The sequence below is a fragment of the Temnothorax americanus genome, unplaced genomic scaffold (genome assembly GCF_048541705.1).
Source record: "Temnothorax americanus isolate GAGA-0224 unplaced genomic scaffold, ASM4854170v1 Scaffold18, whole genome shotgun sequence".
Classification (NCBI taxonomy): Eukaryota; Metazoa; Arthropoda; class Insecta; order Hymenoptera; family Formicidae; genus Temnothorax; species Temnothorax americanus.
In genome coordinates, this window is record NW_027509318.1 from 2,572,841 (window position 1) to 2,593,237 (window position 20,397).

The following is a 20,397-nucleotide window of genomic DNA, read 5'->3' on the forward strand; positions in this document are numbered from 1 at the left end:
TGCCCGGTCTCTCTAGATGCTCTCCCTTCCGAGCCCTCATCCTATTACCTCGCGCTATCTATTTCCTATATATTCTTAACTTACGGCATGTTCCTCTAGATACACGTCACGACACATTTACATTTTGTGCGATATAACTGTAGATAACGCGATACGCTTATCATTTCCAAAATTAATAATTTTGTGCATTAATATCGTCAAAAGGATAATAACTTAAGTTATTATGCTTTTAACGATATTAATACACAAAATTATCAATTACTTTTAAGAGTAATTGATGCTCTTAAGAGTATATGTGACGGCAATACTGGACGATCGACGTAAGTATAATGAAAATGAAAAGAAAATAAAGTTGTATTTTATTATAATTGAAGTACTCATATATTTAATAATTTAAGTCATCAGAGTAATATTTATCTTAGCGTTGTGAGAAGAGTTTTTAAATATCTATATCACAATTACGTATTATAATCTGTATTACAGTCACTATCACAATTATGATATAAATCACATTCAAAAAAAAAAAAATATATATATATATATAATATATATATATATATATATATATATATATATATATCTCGAAACGCGCAAGTTTTATAAAGTGAAAATAACGGTTTTTTACCGATATTTTAATTGAAAATGATTGTCGATGTTTAGTTTATATATATCATTTGAGCTTCTTTTTTAAAGATCGCTTATCTCATAATATCATTTAAATGTGCAAATAACTTCATAACTTGAGAATGAGAAAAGAGTTTAATGGGAAATCATTTTCTAAATATATACATATAACAAGCTATCTTTGAAAGTTCGCAGAGTTGCCCACACTTTCTACAAACTTAGGTACACGCGTATTACGTTATTGTTATTATTATTCTAAAGTAGAGAAACATCGATGGTAAACATACCCAAGTAGTATTAGTTTCATATACGTTTTTTGAACGTATACATAGTTTCATAACCGTGAAGAACCATTAAGAAACGTTTGAACAAAAATGTTTTTAAAACCATAATTTAAAAAACGTATTTTTTACGTTTCTACAGTTAACAAAAATACCTATTTGTTAAATTTTTCCTTTCAATTTTGAAACATTTAAATTTATATTGCACTAATTATTGTACAAAATAAATCATTTTATCCATGTACATCCACTTATTTACTTAAATTAATTTTGTCCTACCGTCAAACACGTTCAGAAATTTTAAATGTCTTTATCTAAAATGTTTTTATCATTAAAACAAAACGTTTCTATAATAGTTTTTTAAACGTTATCTTATCGGAAAAGAAACGTTCCATCACACAAACGTTTTTCAAATAGACATACATTTCTAGTAATCGGTTATAAAACGTTTCTGAAACGTGTATGTGCTACCTGGATATTTAGTGCTCGAGACAAAGTGTACGAGGTAAAGTGTACGAGGTAAAGTACGACGCTTAAGTATCGCTACCGAAGAACCGACCAGCGCGTCCAGCGACAATGTCCCGTCGCAAATTATAAATTCGTGAATACGTAACGCGGCAAAGACACGCGGGGCTTCACTTATATGTATGTACATTCATACTGTGGCATACATATTCATGCGAGTAACGTGATACCTGAGGTTTGCCTCGCGCAGCGTCCTTTTAATTTCGAAGTGCGCCGGCGCAAAAGAGTTTCGATGTACATAGAGAGGAGAGAAAAATCGGCCGATTGGTATACGTAAATTAATTGAGTGCCGCGTGAACATAATAGACCTGTTCGTTTTAAATGAACTTCTTGCACGGTTCGTCTTTCCTCCTTTTCTTAACACGTTGGAGAGAAAAAGAGAAAAGATGAACTGTGCAAAAATTTCAGCTAAAACGAACAGGCCTAATGATAAGCGATGACGATAACGACGATGATAACGCCGGCGATATTGTATCGCATCGTAGTCGTATTAATAAAGATAAGACAACAAGACAAGTGCAGATATTTCGTGCTAGGCAGAGAACATCTCAACATTTCTACGTGACGTTTTAAACCGAGGAATACTTAACGGATATTTGAAGGTGTTGAGTATACAGAATATAAAATTAGCGATACTTATAACATCGTATACTTTGTGTGTGCGTGTGTGTTTCGAACGCTATAGATGTAATTACGTTCAATGTGTTTTCCCGCTTGTCTCTTGATGTATAAATTTATCTTCGCACTAAACGAGTTAAGTTTCTCTTCGGTCTGGTTTCATTGTCACTTCGCTAAAATATTCTTCAATAAACTTAAAAACTTAAATATACCATTCACGTCACATCGATCATCACTCAGGTGTCAAAACAATTTCCGCGCCATCGGTAGATCTTGAAAGGAATATTTTCTCGGCGACATTCCGTATCCTCATTAATATAAACATCCACAAGCTCCGCGAACATATCCAGTTATTACATTTTAAAGAGTGAGTATAAACTAATAAATACTTATAATAATTGCAATAAAAAATGTATATGTTGCCTATAAATTTATAATTTTTTGACAATTTTATTTGTATGGAATAAAATTTGTCTTCTAACGACAAACGTATAGGTATGCCATTACACTAATCACATTATAAATAATATTATTAAAAGGTCTGCAGTATAATATTATTAATAATATTATTAAAGCGTAGTTTCAAATTGAGCATTCACGCGTGTCTCTTTTTTTTACATTTTAAAATATTCACACTAAATATTCTTTTCTTTTGTAAAATATTCCTCGTGTATATGACCGACGCTGCATGCAGCTTGTCGTTGGAAACACAAAGGTGGGCAGAGGGAGAGGGGAATGGACTACGTGCGCGCGAAATAACATGCATTTTCTTGTGGTTTAAGGTCTCAAGTATACGAACATTACGAGAAAGGAACGCGTCCTTCATGTTTTGCATACTCATACACTCGCGCTATACTTTTTTCCCCGCACACAGCTTACGTTACAGCGATTATATTGCGTTACACAGCAAAACTCCGGTAATAATGCCACGTGTTGCTAACGCTTAATGTCGATAATGATCTCGATAATGGCAACGGTACGTTGTTGGCCGACACGTCCGGCGCTAGTACACGCGATCCCGAGCCGCGAAGGATTCGGTTGTATTTCGTTCTTTTATCTGAGATCAATATTTTCTGAATCACGTTCGGGCTTTGTTCGCCTTTCTTGGAAAAAAACCCTCGAGAATTTTAAATTCATCCATTGTTCTCCCTTTCTGAAATGCTGGTATTATCTTTACTCTTTATACGAATCAAAAATCGATACTCTCTTAACTTCTTCTTATCTCGTGACATTAATTACGCAAAGAGAGTGTGATTAAATCGCGCGTCGTTGTGCGCCGCATAATTGAGTACGAAAATCGAGTGCGACGAGAATCATTTTTAATATCTGGTAACGTCAGCTGCGCAATGCCAGTCCTTCGAACTTTGCCCGCCGCTCCATTCGAGGTCTCCTACTCTCTTGCCTCCTTATGCTCGGTGAATTGCAAATTCTCCGCCAAAGAGTTTGTTTCCGCGATCTTCTCGCGCTTTTCGTTCTTTTCCTCGACGATCCACGGGCAAGTTACAATTGGGAGGACACCTTACTTGATATTAAATTCCCGTGACAGACGGCTGCGAGAGTTCGACGTATTCATTTCGTTTTGCATAATACGCGGTTCGTGGATTATGATATACGGGTGCATTATCGTAATGTGAAACCCGCGTTAAGCTATAGCCGTTATTATGTCTCGTTTCTGTCACGTTAAAAATTCCCAAAGGGGAAAATTTTACGCAAACTCATCTACCGAAATAAATTATACAGACTCTTTGTAAATACTAATCATATGACCCGTAAGAACAATTCTATAATCGTGATGTATATGGAAGGATCAAGCGGGTCCAAATAGAGAGTGATTTACGGCACAGCCGCAAATACGGCGGGTGTCCTTCGATTTTTCCGACGACAATTGCCCTCCGGAGAGCACGGAGAGCTTCGTAAAACCGGAAGTAAAGAGCCGTGGCTCGAAATGTCACGGGGCTCATTGTTCATGAACGCGGCGCGGGCCAATGGCCCACGGCGTGCCATCGGACCGGAAACGACGGGGTCCCGGCCAACTTTAGCCGCAAAACTTTTCGGATTAGTTCCCGCTCTGCCCGACCGCTATGCTGAAAATTTGCTGGAGGAGTAAGGTGGCTCCGATGGACTTTAGGACCCGCACGAATATGGTACCGCGCAAAAGTGGGATACAACATTAGCGCTCGAAAATCCTCGGAACGGAGTGTACGAAGTGTGCCAATATACAGAATACATGTATAAATAGGAAATGGTTATATAAACAATAGATAAAATTTATTTGATTTCCAATAAATCTTGATAAAAGTTATTTTAATAAATAAGCGACCTCGTCATGGTTCTCTATTAATATCCACGGATATTAATAGAGAAGGAATAGCGCGCGGGAAGGCAGGAAAGAAACGAAAAATTACGTAGAACAGTATAATCAACGTGACTACCTTAAATTTTTTATTTCAAGCTACTTTTCCCTACCTTTTGCTCTCAACCATGAAAATTAGAATGCTATTTCCATCATCATTATAAAACTTTCCCGTGCTCGCGCTCTCTCCCTCTCCCTCTCTCCCTCTCTCTCTCTCTCTCTCTCTCTCTCTCTCTCTCTCTCTCTCTCTCTCTCTCTCTCTGTCTTTCAGTTTGTTCAATAACATTCCTATTCTCTTAAGCTTTGTTATCGAGTTTTACAATAAAACTCCGCGCACGTAGCTCCGACAATAAAACGTATTTTCACTTCCGCAGGTCATTCCATTATATTCGTTAGTGTATAACCGTCATTTTCATAAAGGATGAACGGACGCGGGAGATTCCTAAGCTCATGCTGCATTCACGTATTTACCAGCTAACTGGCCGGCCGACTCGCTTTAAAATGGCGCTTAGCCTGGGGCCAGTCGTTCTTTGCAATGGTTTCTAAGGGGAGAAAACGAGGGGTCAAATAGGGCGGAATATAGCCATCCTCTGCTATATAGAATAGTTTGGAGGAAAATAGGAGAAAATGACGAGCTTGTACATACGAAACTATCAACATGTAATTGGGAAGAAAAATTGATTGCAAAATAGAAAATTGGAAGAAGCGTAACTACAAAATTAAAAATCAAAAGCATCTAATTTCTAAATTAAAAACTAAGAAAATTTTAAACAAATAATTCAAAAATCATTGTAATATTAAACAATAAATTAAAATTTAAGCCGTCTATATTATTATAATATCGCGCGTAAAGTAATAATAAGAAATAAAGATCGCATAAAAAATTATTCTCTTTGTATTATAAGCGCATAGAAATGTAAGGATTATATAAAAGAACTGTAATAAAACAAGTGAATTAATATAGCGATAAAACGATAATCAAATCATGATAGTAGATCTGCTTTTTGCAAACTTTAACTGTTCACGCTTCAAGGAAAAGAATATTAGCGAGCAGAAAATAGCAGTTGAAAAATTTACCGCTTGAAGATCCGTTCGACGAATAATTTACTCGCGCATATTGCATTATCGGAGTACATGTTTATCATTTAGACCGAGCGTATATATGTATAACGGACTAGCATGTCCGGCCTATGCGATACGGAGAGCGGGTCGCAACTCGTTGACGTAGACCGTGAATTAAACCCGAAGAAGAAGTCGACGCACGTTCCGGAAACACCCATAGTCGGCGGAGTGGCGGATTTCCTGCACTCGGACGTGTACAGGCGACGTCGCGTCGTCTCGACCCCCTGCGTCTCTTTCTCCCCCGGTGGGAATGGCTCGTGGAATTTGAATTTTACAGTGGCACAAGGGCACTCGGTTGACCCGCGCACTTTCCGGGTGGCTTAAAAAGCGTATGAAAAGAAGAAGGAAAGATCGGCCCGAGTTTTAACTTGTAAATCCTGGTTCTTATTTCTGGATCGAGATAAAACAAATCTCCGTTTTTTTTTTTTCACGACCTTTTCTAAACGATCCTCCTAAAATAATATTTTTTTCACCGTTGAGTAATTACAGGAAGGTATATGTATGTATCTTCTTTTCACGTGGATTCGAGCGAAAGAACAGTATTCGATGCTTCGATAGCTTGAGCCGAAAGTTATTTGTTGATGGGCGCACTCGTTTCGAAAGATTTAGTTCACCGATCGAAAAATTTTCGTCTCCCTCGATCGCGGCACTCCTCACGCATTAATCAACGTCAAGCGTGCGTCTGATAACATTTGTCGTAGGGCACGGCGCGGCGGCGCTATGAAACCGTTCCTTTGATATTCGTTAGTACGTCATGCGTAATATTCGCGGCGGACGGCCGATGATGGATTTGACGCTCTCGCAGATTGCCGCATAGCGCCGGACAATGTCCGTGTATTTTTTATATGACGAAAAACATTGCAATATATATTACGCCGCGCCGCGCTCCGCGCCCGGTCGGGCCGCTATATGTTCACGCGATACGTAAAACTGCACGCGTTGTTGGCAGCTGTCGCCATCGACCAGCCATCCCGCTGTCGTTCCGCGTTTTTGACGCGACCGATTCGGCCGATTCGCCCGGCCGATGATAGTCGCCGATTGATTATTTATCGATCCGTTGTCGTGAGCATCAATTCGTACGCGGGAATATTTGGCACGTTTATCCGCCGTGTTCAAAATTCCGAAACGCGCTCGCGTTTTACCCTCTCGACCTGTCGCGAGATTCTCGATATACCGGAATTTAACAGTTGATCGTTATGGCGAAACGTGAAATAAAGTTGAGGGGAAAAAAAAAAACAAAGGAATAGAGGAGTAGAGGAAACAGTTATGAACACCGGAGAAATCGTAACGACCGAGAGGATTGATACTTTTAAGTTTCTTGGACACATCGGGCGGCGCGCACGTGTGCGTGTGAGCGACTATTGTTGTCGAAGAAAGTTGGACGATAAATCAGAGGAACAGTCGTGTAGCGCCGTTAATAGCGCACCGAGCGCAGGTTACGCCAGCTGCCGATCACGTTTTGGGAAAACGTCGGGGAGACGTAAAGGCCTATCTACGTAAGACGCAGAACGCGAGTCGCAAGCACATACACAGTCTACATGTCAATCTAATCTCCTCTTTGCGTACGCCCTGGGCGCGGCCCGGTCCGCGAAATAATGAAGATCCCTCTCTTGCGAAAACGCACCACGTTTCCCGCATGAATATCCTGTCTCTCCCGGTCCCCCGTCATTAAACAGGCTTAACGTACACTCCTGGCTTAGAAGAGAACAAGCTAACAAAGACAGAACTTGGCGCTGGCAAACGGAACTTCCCTCCCCCAACCTCTTTCTCTGCCGGTAGTACGTTTTACGTTTCGGGGTATAAAACTCCCGGCTGTTAAGCCGCGAGTTCAGAACTTGTCGAGATGCTGGCTGGGAGTTGAGAATGGTACAACGTGATCGGGGTGTGTGCGACGGACACCATTCGCGTTCCAGCGACAGCTTGGCAACCACTGCAGGCGGTGCATGCCTGCGCAAACCTTAGTTGCCGCTAAATTAACCGCTTCCACCCATCTCTTCGCGGTTGGTATCATGTTTCTCATCTTGTTAACCTTGCGTCGCACTTTCTCCGAAAAAAGACAACGAACTTAATTCTCTCATGTCCAAAAGTTAAATTTACGCTGCACCTATCGCATACATGGTATCAAGTATAATATCTTTTTGCTCTTTTTTTACTTAATTATTTCTTTCGCGAAAAACTTTGTTTCGAATTGGATTTATTAAATCCAATTTAATTAATCTCCGGAATGATATCTGAAATATTCTGAAGATTAACATCAACGGCGATCTAAAACAAAATTCGATATAAACGCTTCATTAATCTTCCAGGGCGTGGGGTATATTTTACCCCACAACAGTTTGTAAAAAATGAGTGTTCTGGACTCATTTCAATTCAGGACCGATTATTATCGAAGAAACATTAAAATTAAAGTTTTAATCTATGTGTAACAATAAATAATATTAAGCAGAAGACAAAAAATATTAATTGGTTTAATATTTTTAGCATAAAATAATGTGTGTAATTTACAACCCACGTGCCCTTTTAAGTTTCAAAATTTTCGCGCGCGCACTGGAAGATTTACGGTTTATTTTTCTGTCTTCGAAGAAATTCCAAAATAAAGAAAAAAAATAAAAGTATCGGCTCTTTGGTAGTCAGGTATCTCAATCATCCTTCAAAAACCGCGCAACATACACGCGGTCGATCGAGGGATCCCTAAAACGGCGTGAGCGGCATGCTACGATATATTCGCGGGCTAATTCAACGTTGTTCCTGCCGTAAATCGCGTGACTCCCCGACGACTTCTTGGATCAGCGTAATAGGTATGTCGCTCACGTACACTCTGAAGGCACGAGGTGGAGCACAATAATCGACGCCGCTTCGAACACGAAGCCGTCCGAAGTAACATCGATCTGAGATTACGCTCGCCGCGAGGGTGCGAACGCTCCCTTCTTTAATCACACGACGCGCGACGGCGCGAGCGACAACCTCTGTGGAAATCCTTCTAGCACGACGACGGGAAATCAGCGTCCAGCATCTGGTTTTGTGTATCTTACACGCGTGGCATCGCACGGTAAAGAACGCTCCCCAGTAACGCTGAAACACGGTTGTTCCCGGCTCTCGGCTATATTTACAATCAAATATTTGCTCGGAGCCACCGAACGAACACGCAAACACCGCCGCGCACCGACCGAGAATTAAAATAGAGAAAAACGTGTACGCGATACTTGTAACTTCAGATTCGGCTCGGATCAAGTTATATCGAGTCGACCGGGGTTGAATTTTTCACTTGTTTTTCACCTTTTTCCTCTTTTTTTTTTTTTTTTTTTTTTTAGCTTTAGCGTATTGATTGCGTATTTTTCGGGCTTGTCATATTCAATTCGTTTCTCGTCGCGTTTTTCGCAAAAAATATCGTTTTAACTTTATTTTTCGTACGATTTTTTTTATATTACTCTATTATTCTACAAATAAACTGTCCTTATAAAATATTAGACAAAATTTCGAGTCGCTCCGAAAGTAAGCAATATTCGTCTCGCCGTTCGCGCCGATTAATTCAAGGGTGACACGAATCGTCTGCTGAGGAATTACGCGGACATCGGGAAAACCTTCACGTCGTCGACAGCGAAAATTCGAACGCTCGACGCCCGTCGCGAATAATGTCCGATTTGGTCGGTCAAAGCCGACGTTTCAGCTTATCCGCCTCGACGGGCGCCCCCATCCCCTGTTCCCACTACGCCCAAAACGCGGGTTTTCAAACACACACGACGACTGCGCTCGGAAAGACAAGAATTTCGATTTTGCGGCGCGCTGGTGAGCATGCGAATTCGTGAACGTTGTGCCGGAAAACCCCATCGTCACGGTGAAAAGCCCGCGCGAATACGGCGGTAGAGAGGGACACGAATTCGAAGAGTGAGTGGGACGCGCAGGGGAAAGAGCGACTATATGGAGGGATAGAGCCGGGGCGCGTAGAGCGAACGGAAGGTATAGAGGTGTCCCACGATAGCCACGTTATCCACGTTTGGAGGGTCGTGAAAACGGACGAGATGGCCGAAAACAGGACGAAAGCAGGAGGAGAAGGAGAAAGAGAAGAGGAGGAGGAGGATGTTCGATGGTTGGTGTACATCGACCGTACCCACGGAATATCCGCACTATCCTGCGGAAAATCGGTTCCGCGCGGCGCGGATGGCGGGTGGGATGCGGGTGATCGGCGAAGCGGAAGGCTGATCACGTAGACGGAATTCCGTGGCGCTCCCTTACCGCGCGTCGAACTGAATTAAACCAATCTCGAATGGGGGGGGGGGGAGGGACGGAAGGAAATGGAGACGGCAGAAGGGTGGAACCCCCCGACGGGCGCGGATTTAAATAATTGAAATAAACTGCGATTCGGCACGCCGTTACCCTTCGGAAAAAAGGGTACCTTCCCCTCCGACTTCGTTTCTCTCCACATTTTCGAATCCCGACCCGAACGATCGCTCGTCCCCCAAACCGCTATCGCAAAGTCGAAACTTCTTCAATCAAGCTCGATCTGCTATCATCACCTTCGCTTGTTTGATGTGTCTTGTAATTCAACGCAGGATAGTTATATACGTTCGATATACCGCAGTGCTCGCGATATGACTTATACAACAACAATCAAATAAAGAGAGAGATATGATATTTATCGACGTTACACATTTTTAAGTAAAGTTTTGTATTTAAAAATGGAAAATAATTATTAATTATATATATATACTAAATAATAGAGCAACAATGGAGAAGAGAGAATTTTCATATATACTGCGAAAAATACTGTATAACGATTATTTGGATAGAGAAGTGGCTTTTTTCTACTTTATTAACAAAACGCGTTGAACCTTTATCGGAAGTTTATAGCGCGCGATTCGTTAGCGAGTTATCTATCCGAGATTATACACCGTCGGGCTGGACGTTGGGAGAAATGCTGATATCCGAATTTATGATCGAACCTGGAAGCCGGTATCTCGTTCAATTTTAGTACGACCGTCCCGATTGATGAGAGTATCTATAAAAGATTTCGATTTCGCTTTATTACGCGCGGTACAGAGTATCGAAAGAGTTCGCGTGCAATGATCCAATCAGTTAATATTCGGAGAAGCGGTTGGTGTATAACGAGAATATATTACATCGGACTATTTCAGAATTTCATTCTCGCTAAGGATAACCTTGCAAACTTGTAATTTAATAATCATTTTCTATGTACCTCGCGCGTTTTCGTAACTGGGCCTTTAAACGTCAATGTTGAATAAATCTCAACTTTTTTCAGCTTCGCGCGAGAAGTCCTCGAATTTAGCACAAAGACGCCGGGAAGATTTATGTCAGACTTTACCTTCTTCATTCGCGAAAGTAAGCTCAACGTTTCGAAGAAACGTAACGTATTTCCTTTATCTATCCGCCCGTTTATTTTACAGTTTATATCTGTATCTGATTAATAGGACTCAGACACAAGAAACTCATGTAAAACTTCATTCCCCTCTTTTACAACGATTCCCTCCGTCCCGCCTTCTACTCGTTTATTCGCTTTTTCGACCCGGTGAACCGTTTTCACCGAGCGATCATTACACTACTGGAGTTACGACGCGTTTATTCACCATAAAGACGAAAGGAAGAAGAGGTTCGCTTCGCGGAAAGGAAGAAATAAAGACCCCGCCGACTTTCCCCGTCCCCGTTTTTCCTTTCATTCGCGAATTCGTAAAAGATAAGACGCGAATAAGGCACCGCAGGAAACACCCTATCCCACTTTGATTTTATATTGTCATCGTTTCGCGAAATGGCAAGACCTCTTTCTCTCTCCCAATTTCGGTAGACATAAACGACTGGCGAGACTCGCGAAGTATAATTCAATTTCAAATAAAACCACTATAACCATAATAAAGGCTTAGAGCGAGGACCGACTAATTTATCGCCGCGCGCGACGTAATCACAGGTCACAGATTTACACGGTGCTTTCTTTGTCACGCAATAAAATAATAAGTAGAAGAGCTATTTCTTGGGTAATAATTATTTAGATTTTGCGTGTTAAGCTCTTAGAAAAATTTCTACTGAATTTTGTATGCTGTGTTTTATACGAGTATATGTCGTTTTGCAGTATGCAATTGTTACGAAAAGATTTTCACATTATCAATCCTCAATAATAATTAATCCAGTAGCTGACGGCCCGAACGCGAAGCTAAGCCCGCTCAAAGTGAACGAAAGCATAATTCTCGGTGAAGATTAAAATAAAAAACCTGCCAAAAGCTCCAGGTAAATTTAGATGTTGTATCAGGCACTTGCAGGTCACGCGATTTCATTGATCGTTATCCCGAATGTAATGCGCAAAAATCATGCGCATGATACGAGAAGGACAGGATTTCACGAATTGCGAGATAATCCACGGGAATCGGAATGAGAGAGAGAAGCAACGCTTTTTATTCCGCGAGCGGAAAAGGGCTGGAGGCGAAAAAGTAGGGAAAAGAACGGCACCCCGAATCTCTCGTCGACGAGCGTTATCGCGAACTCGTTAAAAATCCCTCCGGACGGGATATTCTCCGTTAAAATCCCTCCGTGAGGATTCCGCCCTTGCATTCGTCCGAAGATTCATTCCTCATTCTTCGCGGGCGCCGGTGCAGCCGCGCGCCGCTCTCTCGTGGACGGCGACGTCCGAAAAAAAAGCCGCCACCTTAACGTCGGCCTGGCCCTCGCGCAGGAAAGTTATAAGCCGGCGGATTATAATGGCGGGACGATAAGAAAGGGGCAGTGAGAAAAAGGCAACCGGCCGACCGAACGGGAATCGCTATTAACCCGTCGCCGCCTTTCTCGGAATCCCTCGGGATCCGGTGATTGCACCCCGGGAACGGTAGGAAGTTCAAAAGTGAAATGTGTGAAAAGAGCAGATTGATAGACGCAAAAGGGCGTGGAAAGGGGAAGGTAAAAAAGGCGCGAAAATAGCAATTAATCTTACAGTTGCGCGTGATGTTTAACCCTTCGCGCCTCGTCTGAAATTAAAGGAAACTGCGGCTCGAGTGAAAACTTATCCTGTTTGTAAAACAATTATTTTATAATTTTTTTAAGGGCGTGAAATAAACGGCGAAAGAAAGAAAATCCGAACCAAATTGCGTCGTAATGTAGATGTAACTAAAATTTTAAAATAATAACGAGAATATTATTAAAATGGAATAATTTATAAAATACATTTAGAAAAATACGAACACGGTATAAAATATTGTACCCCGCGAATTGAGTATTGAAACACAAACGGGACGCAGAGAAAAAAAGGCGAGTCGCAAAATTAATAATCTGTCTAGACGAGCAACATTCCGGAATTCGCGGTTTAATCATTACTACTAACTTAATAAAAAGATAATCTACGGATTTTCAGTTAATTCGCACGCGCGCGCATTTGTGTGTCAAAATTAAGGACCGCACGCGAGTTAATTAAATCGGGGAAACTAAAGCCGAGAAGTATCGGTTCATCGCGCGGCCGTGCGCGCAATAAAAACATTGCACGCGGAAATTGCACATGGCCAATTGCGCAAAGCATAGGTATCGATTTTCGTAAATTAGAGACGTACGTAACGTAAACATTTTACGGGCGCTGGACGATGAGGCCGGTGCTCTCGATTTCGTTAATGCCTTCGTCCGGAATGGCGAAACCTTCGTCGTAATTGCGAGGCAAAATGATTTTCGATTGCCCCCACCAATTCTGTCCAGCTATTAATTACCGCGCGATGTTGTTTCCAACCCTCTGTATTACACTCCCGTAGGAGTGTGCAATTAGACGGCGAGACATAATTAACGCGAGGTGTTAAAAGGTAATACATACGTTCGGACCGCGTGATTTCCAGTAGCGTTCCCTTATTTTTGAAACCAAACAAATGTATGTATATTCGTATTTCAAAGAAAGTAAAAGAAAAGGGGATGACGAATATGATGACAGACTCAATAAACATCGAGATTGCAGATTATAGCGATTGAATTCACTAGATTAGATTTATCGATGTACGTACGTAGACCAATCAGGTTCGATTGGTATATTAACCGAGTAAAGTGAAATTGTGGGCTTTATTGAGCAAAACCACCGTTTTTTACACCTTGATTTGTATCGATTATTGACTTGTGTATATTTCCTAATAGAAGGCTTTAATTATAACGCAGATAAAGAAATGATTCAATCAACATCATATTACAGGGGCATGGGTTGTAATTGTGCAATGTAAATGAGGGTTTCCAGATTCGTATAAGCTTAACGAAATTTATCTCGCGAATTTAATTAATAATTTAACGGATGTATGCAGACGTCATATTAAATTATTGCGCTATAAATATGGCAGTGGTATCGACGTCGGTAATTGAATTACGACTTATCGATTCTCCGAGAGTCAACGGAATTTCCTAACCGTGTCTGTCTGACTTGAACGGAACGTTTCTATTTGCGGTGCGATCGATCGGATGATTTGAATATAGCGTTGGTCAAACAAGCTAAATGTTCCCTCGGGAATTGAGCAGCAAAGCGTGTCTATCGTTATCAAGACGGGGAAATTCATTTAGAAACCGATCGCAAAAATGTGGGAAAATTGAACGCAACGGAAGATGGTTCGCATTACTATCAAAGTTAGAATTAGTTGTTGAAACCCATTTTCCGCCAACTATTTTACGCTAATGCACCAAGATTAATCCTATATATGCAATCAATATTCAAAACAATTATATTTTATTCTAAATTTATACACAAGCATTTATCGTTACATTTATGTAATAATATATACTATTATATTATACATTTTTATCAAAAAGTATTGATCTTCCAATTAGCTTACTTCAATACTTTTATACGCATAATAATGAGTAGAATCTATTATATGCTAAAAAAGTGTATTCCATTTAAAGCAAAGTGCAGTTGCGTCTTGCAAGTGGATCGGTGCAAAAATGTACTCTCTAAATCTGAATCAGTGAATAGTCACTGATTCACAGTATTATTCACTGATTCAGGTTTAGAAAGTAATCAATGGCAGAATAAACTATATAATGACAATATTCTCTACCACTTTTCTTTATCTTGATTTAAAAAAGAGCTAACCCAGGCCATCTTATAATCTTTTAATCGCACAATCTCGAACAAACGCGAAGAAAAGAAACAAAAATATCGAGACGGCCCGGAACAATCCCTGAAGGCAATATCTCTCCCTGTCTGAGCGTCGCCCTGTCGGCCCTGTCTGAATCTCCAAACACTTGAAGAAAGAAGAAGGAGGGAAGAAAAAGGAGAGAGGGAAGAGAAGGAGGAGGGATTGTTCTCGCATGAGCAATTTTCTATTTTACATTTCACTCGACCGAGTCCGTCCGAAGAAACGCCACGCGACGTTGGGCGCCGTTGTAACTTCGCGAAACAACAAAATTGCTCGGTCCGCCCATCTTCCGGGACCCTCCTGCCCCCCAGCCCCCGGAACGACTACCCTCATACTCGATCGCGCGCCGCGACCGCGCGAGGAAAGTTCTTCAAGTTGCTCGCACCACCTTGGCGCGCTTTTCCAGCTGCAAATCCGATCCCGTGGGTAGTGCGGTGAAGTTTTCGAGGTTAGACCCCCTCACCCCTGCTCACCCTCTCGACCTCCACCCCGACCCCCTCTCGCGCTCCCGTCTTCACGTTTCGCCGCGAAACGTAGCGGCGGTCGTGCCAGGAGAAAATTATTTATAAACGTCAAAACAGCGGGGCCGCCCCCATTTGCGAGAAGTTGTTGCGGCGTGAAGGGAATTCACTCGCCGCAACTCTCTCCGCCACGCGGACATCCTTCGCAGAATTTCCGCACGAGACTTGCACGCGGGCGCGAGGACGTCCCTCCCTCAGTCCGCCCGTTCGGCGAACATGATTAGTCGCCTCACCGACGTGAGACGGTAATTTACGAGCACGAAAAGCGGCGGGATACGACAAGAAAGAAAGTCCGGGGCACCAGAAACGGTGATTGTCGCGGAATATTGAAACTGCACGGAGCAATTCGGTATATGATTGCCGTTGTAGACGGTCCTCGAATTTATATTGGACGCGTCCACCACGTAAATGTATATTCGTAAATTTACGTCCTCCGTGTTACAAGTGGCAAATAAACGCAAAATTTATATACCGTGTAAACCAAATTACGCTCGCTTAAAAGCGTGAAACGGGAAGGCATGAAGAATAACGAACTCGGGAAAAATTTTCTCGTTCTCCATTATTCACGAGGAAATAGGCGTGTCACACGCCGCCGTGTCATAAATTCAGTTATTTTTACAAACTGTAAACAATAAATTTTATTTAATATAATTTTGAAAGATAACGCGAAATCTGTGCCGCCGAGAATAAAATATAACGCAGCTTCTGTGCCGCGTGCTTTCCCCTCCTCTCCTCCTCTTCCTCCTTTATCCGCCCCGTTGCAGTTTATTTATATTGCAAACATAAACGCGCGAGACAAATACAAAATTTGTTGCGTCGTCGCGTCGCGCGACGGACGTTGCGGCCGTTTTATCTGCGATAAAAAAACAGTATCGGAGGATCATTCTATCTGTCACACGTACGAACGCGCCCAGCATTATGTCGTAAGTCTCTCAACACACGGAGCGGGATCATACACAGAAATTACACATATATTTCTTCGCGGCCCGTAAAACCCACCCTAAATCATAAACTCGCCGCGACGTCTACGGAGGTACTTTGTTCGATAGATCGTATAACGAGTACATCGCGAACACGCGCCTCCAAAGTTGTGCAACGCTGCTCCGCAAAACGGTACAGCATCCGGGATCTGGGAAATTTTACAAGTGCGTTATTCGAGCCGAAATTAGCATAATTATTTGACACGCGCTTTTCCTCTGTTCCTCTGTTAAATAAACTATTATGAATGTATTTGAATTGGAAACTTATATGCAAAGGATTGCAAGCATTATTAGTCTTCTTTTAAGCTTTTAATCTACTTAAATTATTACATTTTCGGAATGTTAATTAATTCAGAAAATTACGTGTGTAAGAATCGAGTTGCCGAAGAAGAAACGATTTGATTTTGTTATCAAATGTTTCTGATGTACGTTTCTCTTCGCATTCGAGTCGACTAAATGATATAATTAATGATTCTCTGGTATTGCAATTTTATCGTATATATAACAATTAATAATTGTTATATACGATAATAATTTTTAATATTAATGCAGTCTAATCTAAAGTAATCTAATCAGCCGACCGTAGGAGGGAGTAATTCCGGTTACCCTTTCGCTTAATTCAACCCTGGCGCGAGACCTCTTACGTAAAACAGATTTATGACGGCTCGACTAGGCTATAAATACATTTTCCGTTATAGACCATGAACAGGTGTTTCGCGAATCATAAACGTGCGTCGCCCCGTAAATCCGCGAACGCTCGCGCGTACATTTTCGCGTGGCCGTAACACGCCCGCGCGCGCGTGCGCACGAGCTCGCTTATATTCCTTTGTCCCCGTAAATCATAAATTTATGTTCTCGTCGACTGCAAACATATTGCATTTCGCCGCCCGAGAATGGACGTCCCGTAAATTGCCGCGCTTCAACACGCGACCGCGCATTCGGCATTCTATCCCACTTAACTCCATCACGCCGAAAAAATCTTCCTCCAAGTGTAGCTAATTAATCGTGTTTCACATAAGAGCCGTTGCACAAACAGTCCCGATTAATACGATAACTTCTTTCTAATTTCTGCTTTTAATTATGAAAGACTATTAATTTAGAAATTTCTTTTTTTTTATTTTAGAAATAAAGTATCACAATTAGATTGGACTTTAGGAGTGCGATAGTAATAAATTAGTTGAACATAATATTCTTCCAGAGCGTGTGAATGGCACAAATTATCGAGTTATTCCTTATACAACAGCAAATTTTTTTTATCTTCTAAGGATACGATAGTTTTTCCTTCGTTGCGTCGTAGCCATTAGCGTAACAAGGCTTCCATGAACGAAAAACGTCGCAACACCTTGGCATTTTAAAAATCCTCGGTTATTATCTATCATGAGACACGTATAATTAGTTTGTCCGTAGAGTAGCGCTATTTATTCTCCGGTAATTATTGCGATTATTACAGAAATGGTACTTATTGCAATTGCAGGTAGAACAGAACCTTCCAGGAGAAAGAAACGTAAAACAGGCTGTAAAATTTACTTTTGTCTGTCTTAACGTAGTTGTTTCGTAAAATTCTATTAGTCGTATACAATTTCATACAGTATATCTTGCTTGCAACGTGTGGATTATTTCGCGTTTTGAATTTTGCTCCGCATGTATATATGGTATACTACACATTTTTGATAATTCTGTCCAACTAGAAACGCTGCAATTTATAAAATACAGTAAGTCAACTTTTTATATTTATACGCTTATTATAATTTTATTGTTACAATTTTTCTATTTATTTCAGATAGAGCTAAATATTCAAACTTTAAAAAAATGATGTATTAAACTATGGTGATATGTTTAAGCACTTCGAAATAAAAAAAAACACTTTTTCGAGAATTATTTCTCACGGAAAAACAATAATTTTATAGAATTTTTAACATCTTGCAACTTTGAAACAAGGGCTTTGAGATGTTCACTGTTCACATACACACACACACTTTTCTTCATAAAATTAACTAAAATATTGGACAGTATTTAAAAAACATTCTATAAGATTTTGTCTTCAAAATCAAAATTTATATTCAAATTTTAAAATTGAAAGAACGTATAAATACTTATTGCAGCGCGCACGTGTCGCTTTATCAATTATTAAAATATAATTTGTGTTCTGTCAAAATAAGCAATAAATTCTTTAATATTTTCAGGTTTATATATTGAAGATTTCATTCTAATACGCACGTTTTAACATGGCACGATTTACGTTTGACGAAATAAAAATCTTTGAAGATACAAAGAATGATATGGACATCATAAAAACAATAACTAGTACAGAATGCCAAGAAAACGCTTTTTATATCGCGGACATTGGTAATGTCATACAGAGACATCAGGAATGGATCGCCAAGTTACCCAGAGTTATCCCACACTTTGGTATCGGGATTCTTTATTTTTATATTCTCAATAACGCACTCTCTCTCTCTCTTATTACGACATGAATTTTTAATACTATCAATTTTATTTTCAACCCTAGCAATTAAAGTTAACCCGGATCCAACGGTGATTAAAGTTCTGGCAGCTTTAAATGCATGTTTCGATTGCGCATCTAAAGTAAATTTTCAAATCTTTCTTTAACCACTTAACAAAAATATTTAAAAATAATTGTGCTCTCTCTCCTCAACAGAAAGAAATAGAACAAGTAATGCAACACGGAGTACACGGCGACCAAATTATTTTCGCGCTCCCTACTAAGCATCCGTCTCATATAGAATATGCTAAGAGAATGAACGTCAAGCAAATGACGGTTGATAGTGAAAACGAGCTGTACAAGATCAAGTACATCTTCCCTGAAGCTAAGTGAGTAGAGCAATACAATGGGATACATTGGCAACCTGATTTCATCAATTTACTTTACCGAATATCTCCGTGCGACAGGGTGGTCATACGTATACGTTGCGACTCGAAAAAAACGCCAATACCATTGGGACACAAATTCGGTTCCGAACCGAACGAGGAAACCGTGTGCTTGATACAGCTCACGAAAGATCTCGGTTTGAATTTACACGGCTTTAGTTTCCATGTCGGTAGCCCGTGCGAGGAGTTCGAGGCTTACGCCAGAGGGATCGCGTTGTGCAAACAATTAGTTACCGTCTCCAAAGCAATCGGGTGCGACAAGGTGCAGTTGATCGACATCGGCGGTGGATTCCCGGGCGAGAGTGAAACGGACGTTGACAAGGTATATAAACATGCGCATACCTATAGTTACTATCCGATAACCATCATAAAAGTATTAAAAGTTAGATTAAAACGTTAGGCATGAAAGCACTATTATACAGACATAAAAATAGCAAACAAAATGAGGTTTTCCAAGTTTCTAATAATAAAAAATCGATTTTAAATGGGCTTGTAACGCTCTAAATAAAGTTTTGCGACATCTTTATGCGCATATTTCTTTTTCGTTAATATATATTTATGGTAATTTTCGCAGTTCGTCAACATTATCAATGATGCGATACAGGATCTCGATCCTAGCATAAGGATTATCAGCGAACCGGGAAGGTACTACGTAAGTTCCAGCTTCACTTTAGCCTCGTACTTACATTCCAAAAAAATCATTTCGAGAGACGGAGTAATGATGAGAATGTATTACATGAACTGTGGAGTATACCATTCCTTCATAGAAGAACTGTTAGGCTTGCAAGCTAGAGTACCACAATTACTTTTCGAGGTAATCTTATATTTCGTTTTCTTATATTCCCGCATGTACAAAAGGGATTCATAATTAATAAGAAGCAATTATTAATCTATCGTCGTAGCGAATAAGCGAAGAGAAATTCCTATCAAACATATGGGGACCGACCGCCAACTCATATGATTTAATTATCAAGAATGTGATGTTGCCTGAGCTTCAAATAGGTGATTGGTTAATATGGAAAGATATGGGTGCTTATACACTATCCATATCCTGTACGTTCAACGGGTACCCAATCCCAATTGTGATTCCAATTATTAGGAAAAGTCAATGGTATTAAAAATAAAATGAGATATACAGAGTTTATATCATCACTATTGTTCTTTTATACGATACTAGTAGCTTGTATAAATTACATTGTTAATGTTTTCAGGGACGACTTTAAAGCGCAAATTGACTCGATGTAGGAGCCTGTTTTATTTTCAAAATTCCATTAAACAATATAATTTAATGAGAGTAATTTAATGAATAAATCCTTAATCTAACCTATCTCTCAACCTTAGAAAAAATATTTAAAAATTCAGTTCAGATTCCTTTCGCAAGTAAACGAAAAC

The 20,397-nt window shown here is 40.4% G+C and overlaps 2 protein-coding genes across 9 annotated transcripts in view; one reads left to right on the plus strand and one right to left on the minus strand.

The window, feature by feature from the left end:
• LOC143896326 (agrin) overlaps positions 1 to 20,397 on the minus strand; it is a 459,794-nt gene that overhangs the window by 84,490 nt on the left and 354,907 nt on the right. The window lies entirely within an intron of this gene.
• Positions 1,938 to 20,257, plus strand: LOC143896329 (ornithine decarboxylase 2-like). The gene is made up of 9 exons (XM_077404128.1): positions 1,938 to 2,032; positions 17,591 to 17,828; positions 18,300 to 18,525; positions 18,626 to 18,702; positions 18,776 to 18,948; positions 19,027 to 19,327; positions 19,580 to 19,819; positions 19,908 to 20,116; positions 20,217 to 20,257. Exons 3-9 carry the CDS (start codon positions 18,342 to 18,344, stop codon positions 20,248 to 20,250), a joined length of 1,218 nt encoding a protein of 405 aa, XP_077260254.1. The 5' UTR covers positions 1,938 to 2,032; positions 17,591 to 17,828; positions 18,300 to 18,341; the 3' UTR covers positions 20,251 to 20,257.